Below are 14,340 nucleotides of genomic sequence, written 5' to 3'. Positions count from 1 at the left end.
GTAATTCATCTACCCACCCATCCATCCACCCACCCACCCATCCATCCACCCATCCATCCATCCACCCACCCACCCACCCACCCACCCACCCATCCATCCACCCACCCATCCACTTATCCATCCATCCATCCATCCATCCATCCATCCATCCATCCATCCACCCACCCATCCATCCACCCACCCATCCACCTATCCATCCATCCATCCATCCATCCATCCATCCATCCATCCACCCATCCACCCATCCACCCACCCACCCATCCATCCACCCATCCAGCCACCCATCCACCTATCCATCCATCCATCTATCCATCCATCCACCCACCCATCCACCTGTCCATCCATCCATCCATCCATCTATCCATCCATCCATCCATCCACCCATCCATTCATCCATCCATCCATCCATCCATCCACCCACCCATCCACCTGTCCATCCATCCATCCACCCATCCATCCATCCATCCACCCATCCACCCATCCATCCACCCATTTATCCATCCATCCATCCATCCATCCATCCATCCATCCACCCACCCATCCACCTGTCCATCCATCCATCCATCCATCCACCCATCCATCCACCCATTTATCCATCCATCCATCCATCCATCCATCCATCCATCCACCCACCCATCCACCTGTCCATCCATCCATCCATCCATCCACCCATCCATCCACCCATTTATCCATCCATCCATCCATCCATCCATCCATCCGTCACTCATTAAGGCTCTCCATGTGGAAGTCAGGTCAGTCCCGTGAGGTGCAGGAACAGGTACGAAGAAGAGACTTGGTGCTCTGTAGAGAAGCTCGAACCAACAGTTGTGAAGCGCAGGGAAGGTTAGCAAGGCCCCCCTCCGCTGAGCAGGGCTAAAACACTCACAGAGCACATGGTCCCAGGCAGCCGCTTTTCATCCAACTCCTGACATCAAGGCTGGAGATTCGGATTCAGTGTGAGGAGGACTCTTCTGACAGTCAACGTGAATGACAATGTTCTGACTGCCAGAACAAATAGTGAGCGGCCCGTTGTGAAGGGCATGTAAGAAGAAGTAGGATAACAACGGACAGGGATACACAATTTTAACCCAGCACCTGCCGTGTCCAGGCCCTGTGTTAGCAGCCAGGGACCCTGAGATGACTAAGACACAGGCCCTGCTGTCCAGCTACTCTCAGTCCAGTGAAAAGAGACCTGACATCCGGCAGACAAGAGGCTACAGTGTGATCAGGACCATGATGGGGTCTGAGCAGGGTGCTCCTGGCCAAGGCAGGGAGCCTGAGGCGAGAACCCAGACAGCAATACTGGAATCAATCTCTGTGTGTGATGATCTGGCCACAGATAGGAACTTCCTAATTGGGGGCCATCCTGAACTTCACCCCTGGGAGGCGGTGGGCAGAGGTTTGTGTCCCCATTCCCCAGAGGGGACCAAGAAGCAGTGCAGGAGCTGCGTGAGGGGCTGTACTCCTTGTGCGGTTGTTACTGTTAGGACACACGTCTGCCCTCCCCTCCCCTCCAGGTACGCAGCCCCTGGGCAGTTTCCTCACTCTGGCCCTGGCCTGTGTCGTGGTGCTAGCGGGCGGGGCCCTCACTTGCCTCATCAGGTGAGACTGTGTGCCTGAGCCTGGCACTGCCCCTCTGTGCCCCTAGCCCTTCCGGGCCTCTCTCCTGTGGGCAGAGCCCTGGCAATGTGCAGGGGGCTTTCCCATCGTCTATTCCCAGGACCTCAGGACAGTCCTGCCTCCTGTCCATCCTAGAGCCCCTGCCAGACTCTGCGGAGGCCGGGGTGCTCCTGAGGAGGCCTGCGGGAGACTTGGGGAAGAAGCCTGGGCCTCACACAAGACCCCGTACTCCCCGAGTTTCAGCCAAGCACCTGTGCAGTGGGCTTGGCCAGGATGACCGTCAGCTTTGGAAGCAGCTCTTTCTGGGTCTTGGGACGCCTGTTTCATGAGGCTCAGCCACACCCAGGAAGGGACAGCCCTCCTCGCCCAGGCCGCCCCCAGGCTCTGGCTGCCCAGCAGGCACATCAGGCTGGGAGTCCAGCTCTGAGCCGGGCTGAGGGCCTCTGAGGCGGGCACTGCCTGGTGGGTCCTCTCAGCCCAGCTGGGACTGCCGGGGAGGCAGGAAAGGAAACGGAGAGAGGATAGGTGAGGGCTCTGGGTCAGAGACAGGGCAAAGGGGCCGGACGGAGGCAGGAGTGATGCTTGTGCCAGCCCCTCTGCCCTGCAATCTCTCTCCCCTCCAGACTGGGTGTCCAGCAGCTGCAGCTGGTGCGGGGGCCTCATGGGATCCTGCTGACAGCCCAGGAGCTGGCCTTCATCCATCCACCACTGAGCAGCCAGGTGGGTGGGCCAGGCGCTGGGCTGGCTGGGTGCGCATGCAGGGGACTGAGGCCCCGGCTAAGCTTTTGACCGTGTCTGCCCCCTCCAGAGGCTGCATACGGACAGGGATAGTGCGAGTGAATCAAGAAGTGCGGCAGATGGTGGGAGCCTGAGGTCGGTGGCCCAGGGGTCAGCCAGGAGCTCCCAGGAGCCTACCAACGTGGCCCTGTACCAGGTGGGAACCTCTGCCACGCCCATGCGCAGACCTGGGGAGCTGTGGTCGGGTTAGGAGAAGCCTCTTGGGTCCCTATGCCCCACCCTAATCACTGAATGGGAAACTGAGGCCTGAAGAAGGGCAGTGACTTTCCTGGGTCCCCTAGCAAGTGGGCGCCAGGGCTAGGACTGGGAAGCAGGACTCCCAGCTCCCGTCCGGCATGGCTGGTGATCCGACCAGCCACGTAGGCAACAGCTAGTTCCTGGGCACTGTCAGCAGTGGGTCCACCCCAGGGCTCTCTCAGCACTGGGGCCAGCCCAGGCCGCACGCCTGCCTGCTCCGGTGACGGCCAGTGAGATCCTGGTCCCTGAGACCCTGACCAGCCCAGGACAGCCACTCCTTCTCCCAGCTGGCAGGGAAGCTGGGAGGTCAGAGGTGAGACTGGGAGGTTCTGAGGTCGCTGAGGACACTTGGATTTCTCAGGTGCTGTGTCCTCAAAGGCAGCAGCTCACTGAGGCTCCGCTTCCCTCTCCCTGGCTCACGCTCCACGAGCAGCTAATGGTTTCTGCAGGAAGGAACATGTGGCTCTTGCTCCTTTTCTACCTTCTCCTTGGGGAATTTCATCCCTTTTTCTTTTCTGCTGAAAAGAGGCTTTAAAGACGCACAAAGCACTTTTGTTTGCTTCTCCAAGTTGGCCCTCAGGCTGACACTGAGGTTGAGGAGGCAGGAAGGCCTCGCTGAGAGGGAGAGAGGGCTGAGGGAACAGCTCTGGGCGGAGGCCTCTGCCTCTGCCCCTGCCCTGGAGTCCCTGGGTCACAGAGCCCCTCACTTCCAGGGTTTGGGGTGTCTGAGGCCCTGCAGAGTAAAACTGACCTTGGGGCCAGGCACTAACGCCTTGATATCCACCATCTCGTCAGCCTTGCATCAGAATTGAAACGTGAAGCTCAGAGATCTGCAGTCACCTGCCCAAGGTCACAGGGCTTGAAAGTGGTGGAGTTAGGACGGGAACTTGAGTCTGTGAGCCAAGCCGGGCCCCCGGCTCTTCCCCAGGGCCACAGCCGAAGTCCAACTTTTGTGTCCCCTGGTCTCAGAGCACGCAGAAAGGACATATTTATGGGGGAAAGCTCAGGCTGAGAGAGGCTGAGGGTCCGCCCGAGGTCACACAGCTGGGAACTAGCAGCAGCTGAACTCGTGTTCCTCCTTGAGCAGGGGGAGTGGGTGCGGCTGAAGACGTTTGAAGCTGGCACGGCCCCAGAGCTGCGGCCCAGCTCCCTCCGCCTCCTGAGAAAGGTAGGGCTGCAGAGGGCCTGGAGGGGACCCGGGGACGGGGTGCCGTCAGGAGACCCTGTTGGTCTGGAAGGAAGTCCTCCTATTAGCACGATCGCCACCACATTGCCAACACGTCCATCGCAGTTATACACCCTCACCGTCACCATCACTCACCGGCATCCCAAAGTCATGTCACCACCTTCATGTGATCATCGCCATGACCACCAGGGCCACGTTCCCATCAGTAGCACCACCTGTGTGCATTCAGCACCATCAAAGGGCCTCATCCTGTACCTGCCATCCCTCCACCCACCCACCCATTTTTATTCACTATTTATTGAGCACCAACTCTGCCAAGCTGTGTTCTGGGTTTGGAGGATACAGCCATGGAGAAGAGATAGGATTCCTTTTAGTCACTTATCATCATCCTATATAATAAAAGGGTAATATGCAAATTGACCCTAACAGCAGAACAACTGGGAATGACTGGTCACTATGACACACACTGACCACCAGGGGGCAGACGCTCAATCTCTGCTCAGCCACAAGCCAGGCTGATGGCTGCCAGCACAGTGGTAGTGGTGGGAGCCTCTCCCGCCTCCTCAGCAGTGCTAAGGATGTCTGACTGCAGCTTAGGTCTGCTCCCCGCTGGCAAGTGGACATCCCCTGAGGGCTCCCAGGCTGCCAGAGGGATGTCTGACTGCCAGCTTAGGCCTGATCACTCGGGGAGTGGGCCTACGCCAGCAGGTAGACATCTCCTGAGAGGTCCCAGACTGCAAGAGGGCACAGGCCGGGCTGAGGGACCCCCGCCCCCAAGTGCACAAATTTTTGTGCACCGGGCCTCTAGCTAATCATGTAAGACCCTTCACGCCTGAGATTTTTACCACCCTGAGAGACTGGGGGATGGAGGATGAGCCCAGGATCTGAGTCAGGAAGAGCCCAGGTGGAATCCTGCCCTCACGGGACACTTAGCTTTCTTGTAGAATGGAGCTAATAAAACCACCCCAGGGGAACTCCGAGGATGGGAGGGAATATATGAAAAAACCTAGCAATGTCCTGCCAAGTGGTGCAGCTTTGATAAATTGTGAATTTTATTATTATTCCCAACATCTGAAATTAGGTTTGTAGAGACTAAGTGACTGGAGGTTAGGCATTTCAGTGGGCATCTTGTAGCCAATGTGCAAGATGTCTCCTAGAAGGAAAGGCTTGATGGTGGTCAAATGGGTTTGGAAATTGCTTGGGTGAGCGATAGGCCTTCTCTGGATGTCTAACATGCTGCTCTTGCTATCTATGCCTGTGTAACAATTTACCCCCAAATATACTGGCTTAAAGCAGCAACTAAAATACTCCCCCAAATTATTTTATAATATCTTATAATTTTGTGGGTAGGAAATTTGGGCAGGGCTCGGCTAAACAATTTTTCTAGGGCCTCTCCATGTGGTCTCTCTAGCATGGAGACTCTGGGTAGAGGGACTTCTTGTGGCCATTCAGGGCTCCAACAGACAGGAAATAGAAGCTGTTAGTCTTCTGAGACCCAGACATGAAACTCCCCGGACCACTTCTACCATGTCCTATTGGTCCCAGTGTCACAGAGCCCGCCAAGACTCAAGGGGAGGGCACAGAGGCCCCACCTCTTGATGGCAGGGATGTCAAAGGATCTGAGGCCATTCCTATCTCCCCACATCTATAATAATGAAAGCATAATATGCTAATTAGACCGACAGCCAAACGACCTTCTAGACGTCCTTCCAGGCGACCTTCTGGACAAAGCCAGGGCTGCGAGGGCCGAGCCCCTTGCATGAATTTTGTGCACCGGGCCTCTAGTATGTTAATATGCGTGTGAATCTCTAAGGGGGAGAGTGTTCAGCTCCCCCTCTCTTAGTTGATCCCTGAACTGTGTTTGTGAGGAGGGTCTTCCTAGGCAAGGGTTCCACCTTTTTTGCTTGAGCAAATGCTAGCCTCGCAGGTTGGGTTCAAGCTCTCTGGCCTGTTGGGCAGCCACCAGGGAGGCTGCTTTCTGCTTGGCCCTGGTCCCCTCTGCACCTTTTCTTCTCCTTATTGGTCACTGAGTCGTGGGGTTTTCAGGTTCATGGTGCCACTTAGGTTGGGAAACAGGCTTAGATCCCTGTACCATGGAATTGGTTACAGCTCATTCACTTATTCATCTATTGTGTTTTCACTCACTCACTCATCCATCCACCCACCCATCCATTTATCCTCCGCTTATCAAGCATCCATCATCCATCTGCCCATCCAACATGTCTGATGCCTCTCTATGCTCAGCCCTGTGCTGATGTACTGAGAGTCCGGGTGTGGATTTCACCCGGCCCAACCCCTGGGGGCTCCACAATGCTCATTTCCCTGGCAGATGCGAGAGCTGCGGCATGAGAACGTTGCCACCTGCCTGGGGTTCTTCGTGGCCCCTGGGGTGAGTGCCCTGGTGCTGGAGCACTGTGCCCGGGGCAGCCTGGAGGACCTGCTGCAGAATGAGGCTCTGCAGCTGGACTGGACCTTCCAGGCCTCCCTGCTGCTGGATTTGATTCGTGTGAGGACCTCCTCTGGGCCTGGAACTGGGCGGGGAGGCGGGGGTGGTGGCCGGGGGAGGCAATGGGGAGGGGAGGGAGACAAGATGCTCAGACTTCCCAGACCCGGGCTCTCTTCACTTTGTCTGAGATGAGTCTGAATAGTGTGGCAAAGGGCGGGGGAGGCAGGATGGGTTTCTGGGGTCCGTGGGAATTCTGAGAGGACCAGGGTCCCCTTCACTCGCCACAGGCCTAATGGACCCCCATTCTGTCCACCCCAGGGCGTGCGGTATCTGCACCATCAGCATTTCCCGCACGGCCGCCTCAAGTCCCGAAACTGCGTGGTGGACGAGCGCTTTGTGCTGAAGGTCACTGACCACGGCTACGCAGGGCTCCTGGACGCTCGGCGGGCTCCCCGCCCGCGGCCCGCCCCTGAAGGTCAGCTCACGGGTGGGCAGTTGGTTCTGAGGCCTCTGTTTAAATCGGGTGCTTGTGAGGCGGGGAGAGGGCGAGTTCTCCAGTGCTCCAGCCTCTCTGTCGGTGACCTGGCGGCTGTCCTCCCTGAGCCTGGGGCCCCTCACTGGGAACAGGGAGGAACCCAGCTCCTCCCGCGGCTGAAGGGGGAAGGCGGTGACACCCCATGTGGGAAATGCTGCCCAGCTCAGCCCAGCTTGGGTGGTTCGAGGGGACATGGTGGGGCCCTGCCCTGTGATTGCAGACCTACTGTGGACGGCTCCGGAGCTGCTGCGGGGGCCCCGGGGGCTCGGGCGGGGCACCCTCCGAGGAGACGTCTTCAGCGTGGGCATCATCCTGCAGGAGGTTCTGACTCGAGGCCCACCCTACGGCTCCTCGGGGCTCTCGGCCGAAGGTACAGCATCCTCCTCCCCCCGTGGTCAGGGAGCTCCGTGACATCACAAAATTCGGGCCTGAAAATAACCACACAGACACACTTGCCTGTTTGACCACAAGCGTTGGGTTTCTTTAGCTTAAGCCAGGCAGCCTTCAGCAACTCTGCCAACATGGCAGCTGACCGGTTCCAGGGCTAAAGACACTGGTTTCTGGGTGAAAGCCCCACCCCTTCCAGCCTCTGCCAGGGTCCTTGCCGAGTGTGCAATGCTCAGGCGGAGCACCCCACTGCTCAGCACAGACTGTGTCATTACTGACCTCGGTTCTTCCCCAGCTGTAGCCTTTCCTTACTGTGTGGCCTTTCACAAATTGCTCACCCGCTCTGAGCTCAGCTTTCTCCCCTTTAAAACGGGAATCAAACTTAAGATGTGCCAGGCACAGCCAGCCCATGTCTGATGTGGCCAGGCTGCTCGGTCTTGGGGGCTTGGTTCTCTGCTGGGGGGCGGGGCTCCTTCTAGAGCAGTGATGGCGAACCTATGACACGCGTGTCAGAGGTGACACGCGAACTCTTTTTTGGTTGATTTTTCTTGGTTAAATGGCATTTAGATATATAAAATAAATATCAAAAATATAAGTCTTTGTTTTACTAAATTTTTTGATATTTGGTTGCAAATATCAAAAAATGTCTATATGTGACACGGCACCAGAATTAAGTTAGGGTTTTTCAAAATGCTGACACGCCGAGCTCAAAAGGTTCGCCATCACTGTTCCAGAGCATCTCTATGCCCACACTTTGGGGCGTACAGGAGAATCACCACACCTTCCCCACTGTCTCCTGGTCTTAGACATTTTCTGTCCTCTGACCCCAGTGCCAGGGCCCAACTTCAGAAATGCTTCCTCTCCTCCTGTGTTCTCTGTCAGGGCTGCCTGGACTCCAGGCTGCTCTTGCAGTTGTCCCCCAGCTGCCTCCTCCCAGTCCCAGGGGCCTGTCCCCACAGGGACCCTGGCATCTCAGCCCGAAGTGCAGGGCAGTGGTGGAGCCGAGCCCACCATCCCGTGTCCTCCCCCACCCCCTCCAGTGGATAATCTGTGACTCACAAGGAGGCCGGCCGCTTCCTTTCTCCACCAAAGCGCTGTTCAGTGAATAATGAGCATTCCAGGCCCCAAATTTATGAGGTGGAGGAATGGGAAGGAGGGGGGTTCATCAGGCCATTTGTTCAACATTCCTCAGCTGTCCCCCCACCCCCCGCCCCATCTGCTCTGATAGAGGGAAGACCAGCCAGATGGGACCCCCAAGCCGTGCTGCCAGTGCAGGACCCTTCAGGCCAGGGCTGCATCTGCCTTAGGCACAGGGACCAGGCTTGGAACCCCATGGTCACCCTTGGGTTGGGCTGTGAGACCGGGGTCTGCTACTTCCTGGGGTGCTTTTCCTGATCATAGGGAGTAAAATGTTAAGCGCACAGGCATAAAGTGTTAGGGGTCACCCACCTAAGCCCAGCTCCACGCCAAGCCACCTCATGACTTGGAGTAAATCCCTTTCAGACTCTGAGCCTCACTTTCTTCCTCTGTAAAATGGGAGCGTCACGCCTGCCTCCCAGAGTAGCTGTGAGGATTCAGTGAAATACTTTAGACAAAGTGCCTGGCTCCCAGTAAAATCTGCCTGGGTAGTTTCAGGGTTGTGCTAATGAGGCTCTCGGGTTCTCTCCTGATTCTCCCCCTTGGACACAGACCCTGTTAGAAATAGCATCTTTTTAGCCGAAACCGGTTTGGCTCAGTGGATAGAGCGTCGGCCTGCGGACTGAGGGGTCCCAGGTTCGATTCCGGTCAAGGGCATGTACCTGGGTTGCGGGCACATCCCCAGTAGGAGATGTGCAGGAGGCAGCTGATCGATGTTTCTCTCTCATCGATGTTTCTAACTATCTCTCTCCCTTTCTCTCTGTAAAAAATCAATAAAATATATTTAAAAAAAAAAAAAAAAAAAGAAATAGCATCTTTTTAAGATCCTGTATGTGTAAGGCACTTGGGAGGTGGGTAAGTGCACTCTTTTCCGAGATAGTTAAGTGAGGCTCAGAGAGGAGACTTCTCAGTGGGAAGCAGTGGGTCTGGGATTTGGACAAAAGTTCCAGTGCTTCTGCCCTAAAATCTCTCGGTGTCATCCATGGAGCATCTCCCCACGGAGCTGGATGTGCAGCAGGGCCCGCAGGGGGTGAGGACCGCGGGCCTGCCCAGTGCGGGAACTCGAGACCCCACCTGGCCGGGGCCAGGGGTTCCCAGCAGGTTCGCCTTGGGACTCCACTCCAATGTCAGAAAAGGCTGGAGCCTCACATGCTACTATTTGACTTTTAATATCCGCTGGCTGAGAGAATACCCAACGACAAGATCTGCTCTGAACTCAGCAACACTTTGAAATGGATTTGTACTTGTTTGTACTTGAGCCATCACAGCACCAGCTGAATACTTTTGAAAACGTGTTGTACATGTGCGCGCGCGATGCATTATTGGTTCCATCTGCTCACACCCCTTTGTGAGCACATCCCGCTTCCAGACCCTTCGCTCAGAGGCCCTCGGGTCTGGGGCCGCAGGCTGGGAACCTCTGGGCGGAAGGAGGAAATCGCGCAGGTCACAAGGGGATCCGGCCCAGTTCTGGAGTCTACTTTTAAGAGGCTCTGTGGCTGTGGGCAACTTAGGAACCTCAGTTTCCCTGCCTGTAAAATGGGACAGTGATGCAGGCACTGCCCCCAACAAGGAGGCCAACAAAGAGATGGGCAGGGGAGTGAAATCCAGAAAGACGCTCCTCCTCACTGGCTCCCAGGATGCCCTCCTCCGAGGAGATTAATCAGCGCTGCCTGGAAACAGCCCTAGCAGGTCTGTGCTGTTATTACGCCCGTTACCGGTGAGGAAACCGAGGCTCAGAGAGGTGATGTAACTTGTAGAGAATGTAAACGGATAATGTCGATGTTCCCTCCTGCTCCACTGGAAGCCTGAACGTGTGCCCAGCCCCTCTTGCTCCAGCGTCCTTGAATTTCTCAGTTCCCCGGGCTCCCTAGCAGCTTCCTGAGGTTCTTTCCGCCCATCGTCAGGTGGAGAAACCAAGGCCCCGAGTGATGCCAACAGGCAGAGCCAGAGCTAGAACACCGATCCCTCTGACCTCAACTTAGTCTGGCGGCCTTAGCACATGGAGGGGGACAGGAAGGTCCACGGCAGAGCCGTCTTGGGAAAATGATGATGATGACGGTGGTGGTAATGATGATGAAGATACTGATCAGACAGTTTTGCTTTGCACTTGTGAGGAGTTGGCACCAGAGGGTCTCCAGGAGGCAGGGCTGGTGAAAAGAGCCGGGTGGCCATCACTGGCAACAGAGCAGCAACACTTGATTCAGCATCTGGGGGTGGGGAGAGCCTGCTGGGTGCCAGGCACCTAACCTCTACCATCGCGTCCCTCAGCACCCCTCTCACGAAGGCAGTTTATTAAGCTCATTTCCCAGACGGGGAGACGGAGGCTCAGAGACGTCACCACCTTGTCCACCATCTCACAGACCAAGAATTTAAAGCCCACCCTGAAGTAGACCCTTTCTCTGAGACCCTGTCCCTCGCCACACCCAGGGCGGACCCAGGAAAACAAGAGTCCTGGGTCCACCGACTACCATGCCTCGGGGCCCAGAGCAGGGCCAAGGAGCACCTTCAAGGCCCAATTCCCTGCCCCCTCCCCCCCCCCCCCCGCCCCCGGCCTACCCTGCTCTCCCTCTCAGGCCCCCAGCCCCTCCCACAGCCCTCCTGGGGCCTCGGGCCACCACCACACGGTGTTCGTTGCAGAAATCATCAGAAAGGTGGCATCGCCCCCTCCCCTGTGCCGGCCACTGGTGTCCCCTGACCACGGGCCGCCCGAGTGCATCCAGCTGATGGAGCAGTGCTGGGAGGAGGCTCCGGAGGACAGACCCAGCCTGGACCAGATCTACACCCAGGTCAGTGCTCCCGGGAGGAGCCGAGTGCTCACAAGAAATGGCTGATCAATGCACCCCACTTTGCCCAGTGAGAACCCCACACTATCCCTGGGGCCTAGAAAGGGGGCAGCAGGCCAGCACAGGAACCCTGCGGGGCCTGGGGTCCAGCCTCTGAGGCCTTCCTGAGCGCCACGCCCCACACTGGGCTCCGCTTACTTCACTTAATGCTCGTTATCATTCTTCACCGTTCTCCAAAGGAGCATTGTCATTATCTGGGCTTTACAGAGAGAAACCGAGGCACAGAGAGGTGAGGGGACGTTCCCAAGGTAACTGAGGGAGTGACAGCTGGCCTGGAGCCCAGGCCCAGGTTCGTCTGTCTGCAGACCTGGCACTGGGAACCCCGACCCTATACTGGGCCTCCTGGCACCGGGGTAGAGAGGCTGATGGTGGCTGTGGTGGCAGCACTGGCTCCCTGCGGGGTGAGTGGGGGATGTGAGGGGCATTGGGGCCCCCAGGCCTGCCCTGGGGACTGCAGAAGGAGGGGTGAGGCAAGTCTGCACGAGCCTGTGGGGCAGTGGAGTGTGTGGGCCTGCCTGCACCGGCTAATGGCTCCCACAGGGCCAACCCATCAAGCCTGAGGTGAGACCTTTGTGCCTCCCCTTCCCACCCACCCCCTCTCCAGCCACAGCAGATCACTGTCAAGGAGAGGCTGTGAGGCTGTTGACCGCACGGTTTGTACCCACACATGGATGTCCTCACAGGAGACCTTCTCTCTGCTCAGGGCCAGCAGTAGGCGTGTTTCTCTTGAGAAACTAGCTTAATGCCCATTGTCTCGTGGACTCCACGGATCATACAATCTATATTTCCCTCTTTGCCTTGTTGCAAGGAAGCTCATATCTAAACTTGGGACCAAATTCTAGTGTGCATTTTGCACACAGATCTCAATGCTAAATTAGCTTAAAAAGAACTATTCTTCTTTGTTCCCAGTGTCCTTATATATTTATGGTTTCATTTTGTGGCATTGCTTTATTTTTCTTAGTACTTAAAATTTTTTGGAGCATAGAGAGAAATTGAGAGGTAGAAATAGATTAGTATATAAATAAGCTACATATATTCTTTCTACCTACCTATCTGCCCATGTATTTACCCACTTATCCATTCATACATCATATCCACCCATCCATCTAGTTCCCATCCATCCATCCATCCATCCACCCATCATCATCCATCTTTGAGAAGAACAAAGAGCGCCTTTTCCGCAGGGTTGTTGTAAGAACCAATGCAGTAGGGCCAGTGTTTGTTAACGGTAATGCCGTGCTGAGCCTGGGCTCCTTTGCAAAGTCCTTCCTGCCCACCTCACACAGAACTAACCCAGTCGTCTCCCAGCCGTCTGTGTTTTCCCTCAGAGGAGCTGCCTCGCCCTGTCTATTCCGTATCTGGTCCCCACCAGCCCGTTTCCTCCAGGCAGGGACTGTGTCTGGCTCATTCCTGTGAACCAGACTGCGAACGAGCTGCGGGCTGAGTGTGTTGCCCTTCGTGGATGAGCTGGGAATTTTATTCCATCTCCAGTTCAAAAGCATCAACCGAGGCAAGAAGACCAGCGTTGCCGACTCCATGCTGCGGAGGTTGGAGAAGTATTCCCAGAACCTGGAGGGCCTGATCCGGGCGCGGACTGAGGAGCTGGAGCTGGAGAGGCAGAAGACGGAGCGGCTGCTCGCTCAGATGCTCCCGCCGTGAGTGGCCCCTTAGGACCCGGTTGTGCTTCTAGCCTCGGTGGCTCTGAGCCTGGGACTGGTGCTCAGTAAACCTGGGTTCCAGGAATTCATTCAATCCATTCATTGTTTATTTATCCAACAGATGTTCTCAGAGCCCTTACATGTGCTAGGCACTGTGCTGGGCACGCGGGTTTGGAATTTCTGCCACCTCTCTCGCTCTCTTGGGAGCCAAGGAGAGGGTACAATGTCCCCTGTCTCACTTCAGAAAAAGTGATGTCCAGAGAGGGACAGGCATTCGCTGGAGGGCAGCCAGAACATCAGCAGACCTGTCCCAGATCTCCTAACCCTCAACGCGGGATTTCCTCCAAAATATCCGCCCCCCCCCCCCACCCCCCGCTTACCTCCAGACTGTGGGAAGGGGATCCTTCTGCCCTGTGACTCTGATCCGTCCCATCCCTCCAGGTCTGTGGCTGAAGCTCTGAAAACTGGGGCGACTGTGGAGCCGGAGTACTTTGACCACGTCACCATATACTTCAGTGACATTGTGGGTTTCACCACCATCTCAGCCCTGAGTGAGCCCATGGAGGTGGTGGGCCTGCTCAATGACCTCTACACGCTGTTCGATGGCGTTCTGGGCAGCCATGATGTGTACAAGGTGAGAGAGTACAGGAGGCTGGCATGCCATCTCTCCTTCCTTTGCCACTATGTTGATGTCACACATTTACTTCCAGTCATTTCTTCATGTGTTTTTATCGGGTTGCTAAAGCTGCGTAACAAATAACCCCCAAATCCAGGCATGTGAAACCATAAGTATTTATTGTTGCGCACAGGTCTATAGGGGAGCTGGAAAGTTCTCTGGACTTAGCTAGACTCAGTCATACATCTGTGGTCAGCTGTGGACGTGACAGGAAGCTCTGTTGATCTTGGTTGGGCTCTCTCACATCTCTGGAGCCTTGGCTGGGACAGCTCAGTTCTGGTCCACATGGTCTCTCAGCCTCCAGCAGGCTAGCTGGGGAAGGGCAGAGGAGGAGTCAGCTCCCGTGCCTGCCCTCCGGGAGCACTTGGTGCTGTAGGTAAACGATGAAGGCAGCCCACAGCGAAAGTGATGATCAGGGAGACAGTGAAGGCTGAGAAGGCTTCCAGCCAGCCAGGGGTAGACATGCAGCATAAAGAGCAAGACAGGCTTCCTGGAGGAAGTGCTGCCTTCCTACCTTTGCTCACTCTGGGTGTGGTGGCTCCCCGTCAGCAAGCGGGGAATGTGTACTACAGCTTGAGGCTTGAGAGAGTGGGCCTGGTGAGCGTGAAGGATGTTGACTGGGTTGTGATGGCTGGACATGAAGGGGGTCTGTGGTGGGAGTAAGTGGATGGGTGGGGGCCCTGGGGAGGGCAGCGGGGGCCTTAGCAGACCTGTCAAGACCCTTCATGATCTGTGCACCCCTTGATCCTGGCTTCAAATCCCAGCCTGGCCCCCAGCTTCATGTGGCTTTGGGCAAATGGCTTCCCCTCTCTGGGCC

General features: G+C 56.3%; 1 protein-coding gene across 1 annotated transcript in view; it reads left to right on the top strand.

The window, feature by feature from the left end:
• LOC308525503 (guanylate cyclase D-like) overlaps positions 1-14,340 on the top strand; it is a gene marked incomplete at both ends in the record, with an annotated part of 50,233 nt that overhangs the window by 24,001 nt on the left and 11,892 nt on the right. Inside the window, 10 exons of the mRNA XM_081100311.1 lie at positions 1,518-1,602; positions 2,244-2,340; positions 2,429-2,554; positions 3,743-3,823; positions 6,171-6,347; positions 6,606-6,762; positions 7,043-7,192; positions 10,984-11,132; positions 12,681-12,844; positions 13,289-13,481. Coding sequence (XP_080956437.1) covers positions 1,518-1,602; positions 2,244-2,340; positions 2,429-2,554; positions 3,743-3,823; positions 6,171-6,347; positions 6,606-6,762; positions 7,043-7,192; positions 10,984-11,132; positions 12,681-12,844; positions 13,289-13,481 — 1,379 coding nt within the window. The remainder of the gene's footprint in view (positions 1-1,517; positions 1,603-2,243; positions 2,341-2,428; positions 2,555-3,742; positions 3,824-6,170; positions 6,348-6,605; positions 6,763-7,042; positions 7,193-10,983; positions 11,133-12,680; positions 12,845-13,288; positions 13,482-14,340) is intronic.

The sequence above is a fragment of the Myotis nattereri genome (genome assembly GCF_964212035.1).
Source record: "Myotis nattereri genome assembly, chromosome: 9".
Classification (NCBI taxonomy): Eukaryota; Metazoa; Chordata; class Mammalia; order Chiroptera; family Vespertilionidae; genus Myotis; species Myotis nattereri.
The sequence above is the reverse complement of the archived record's forward strand: the minus strand, read 5'-3'. Positions and strand labels throughout refer to the sequence as shown.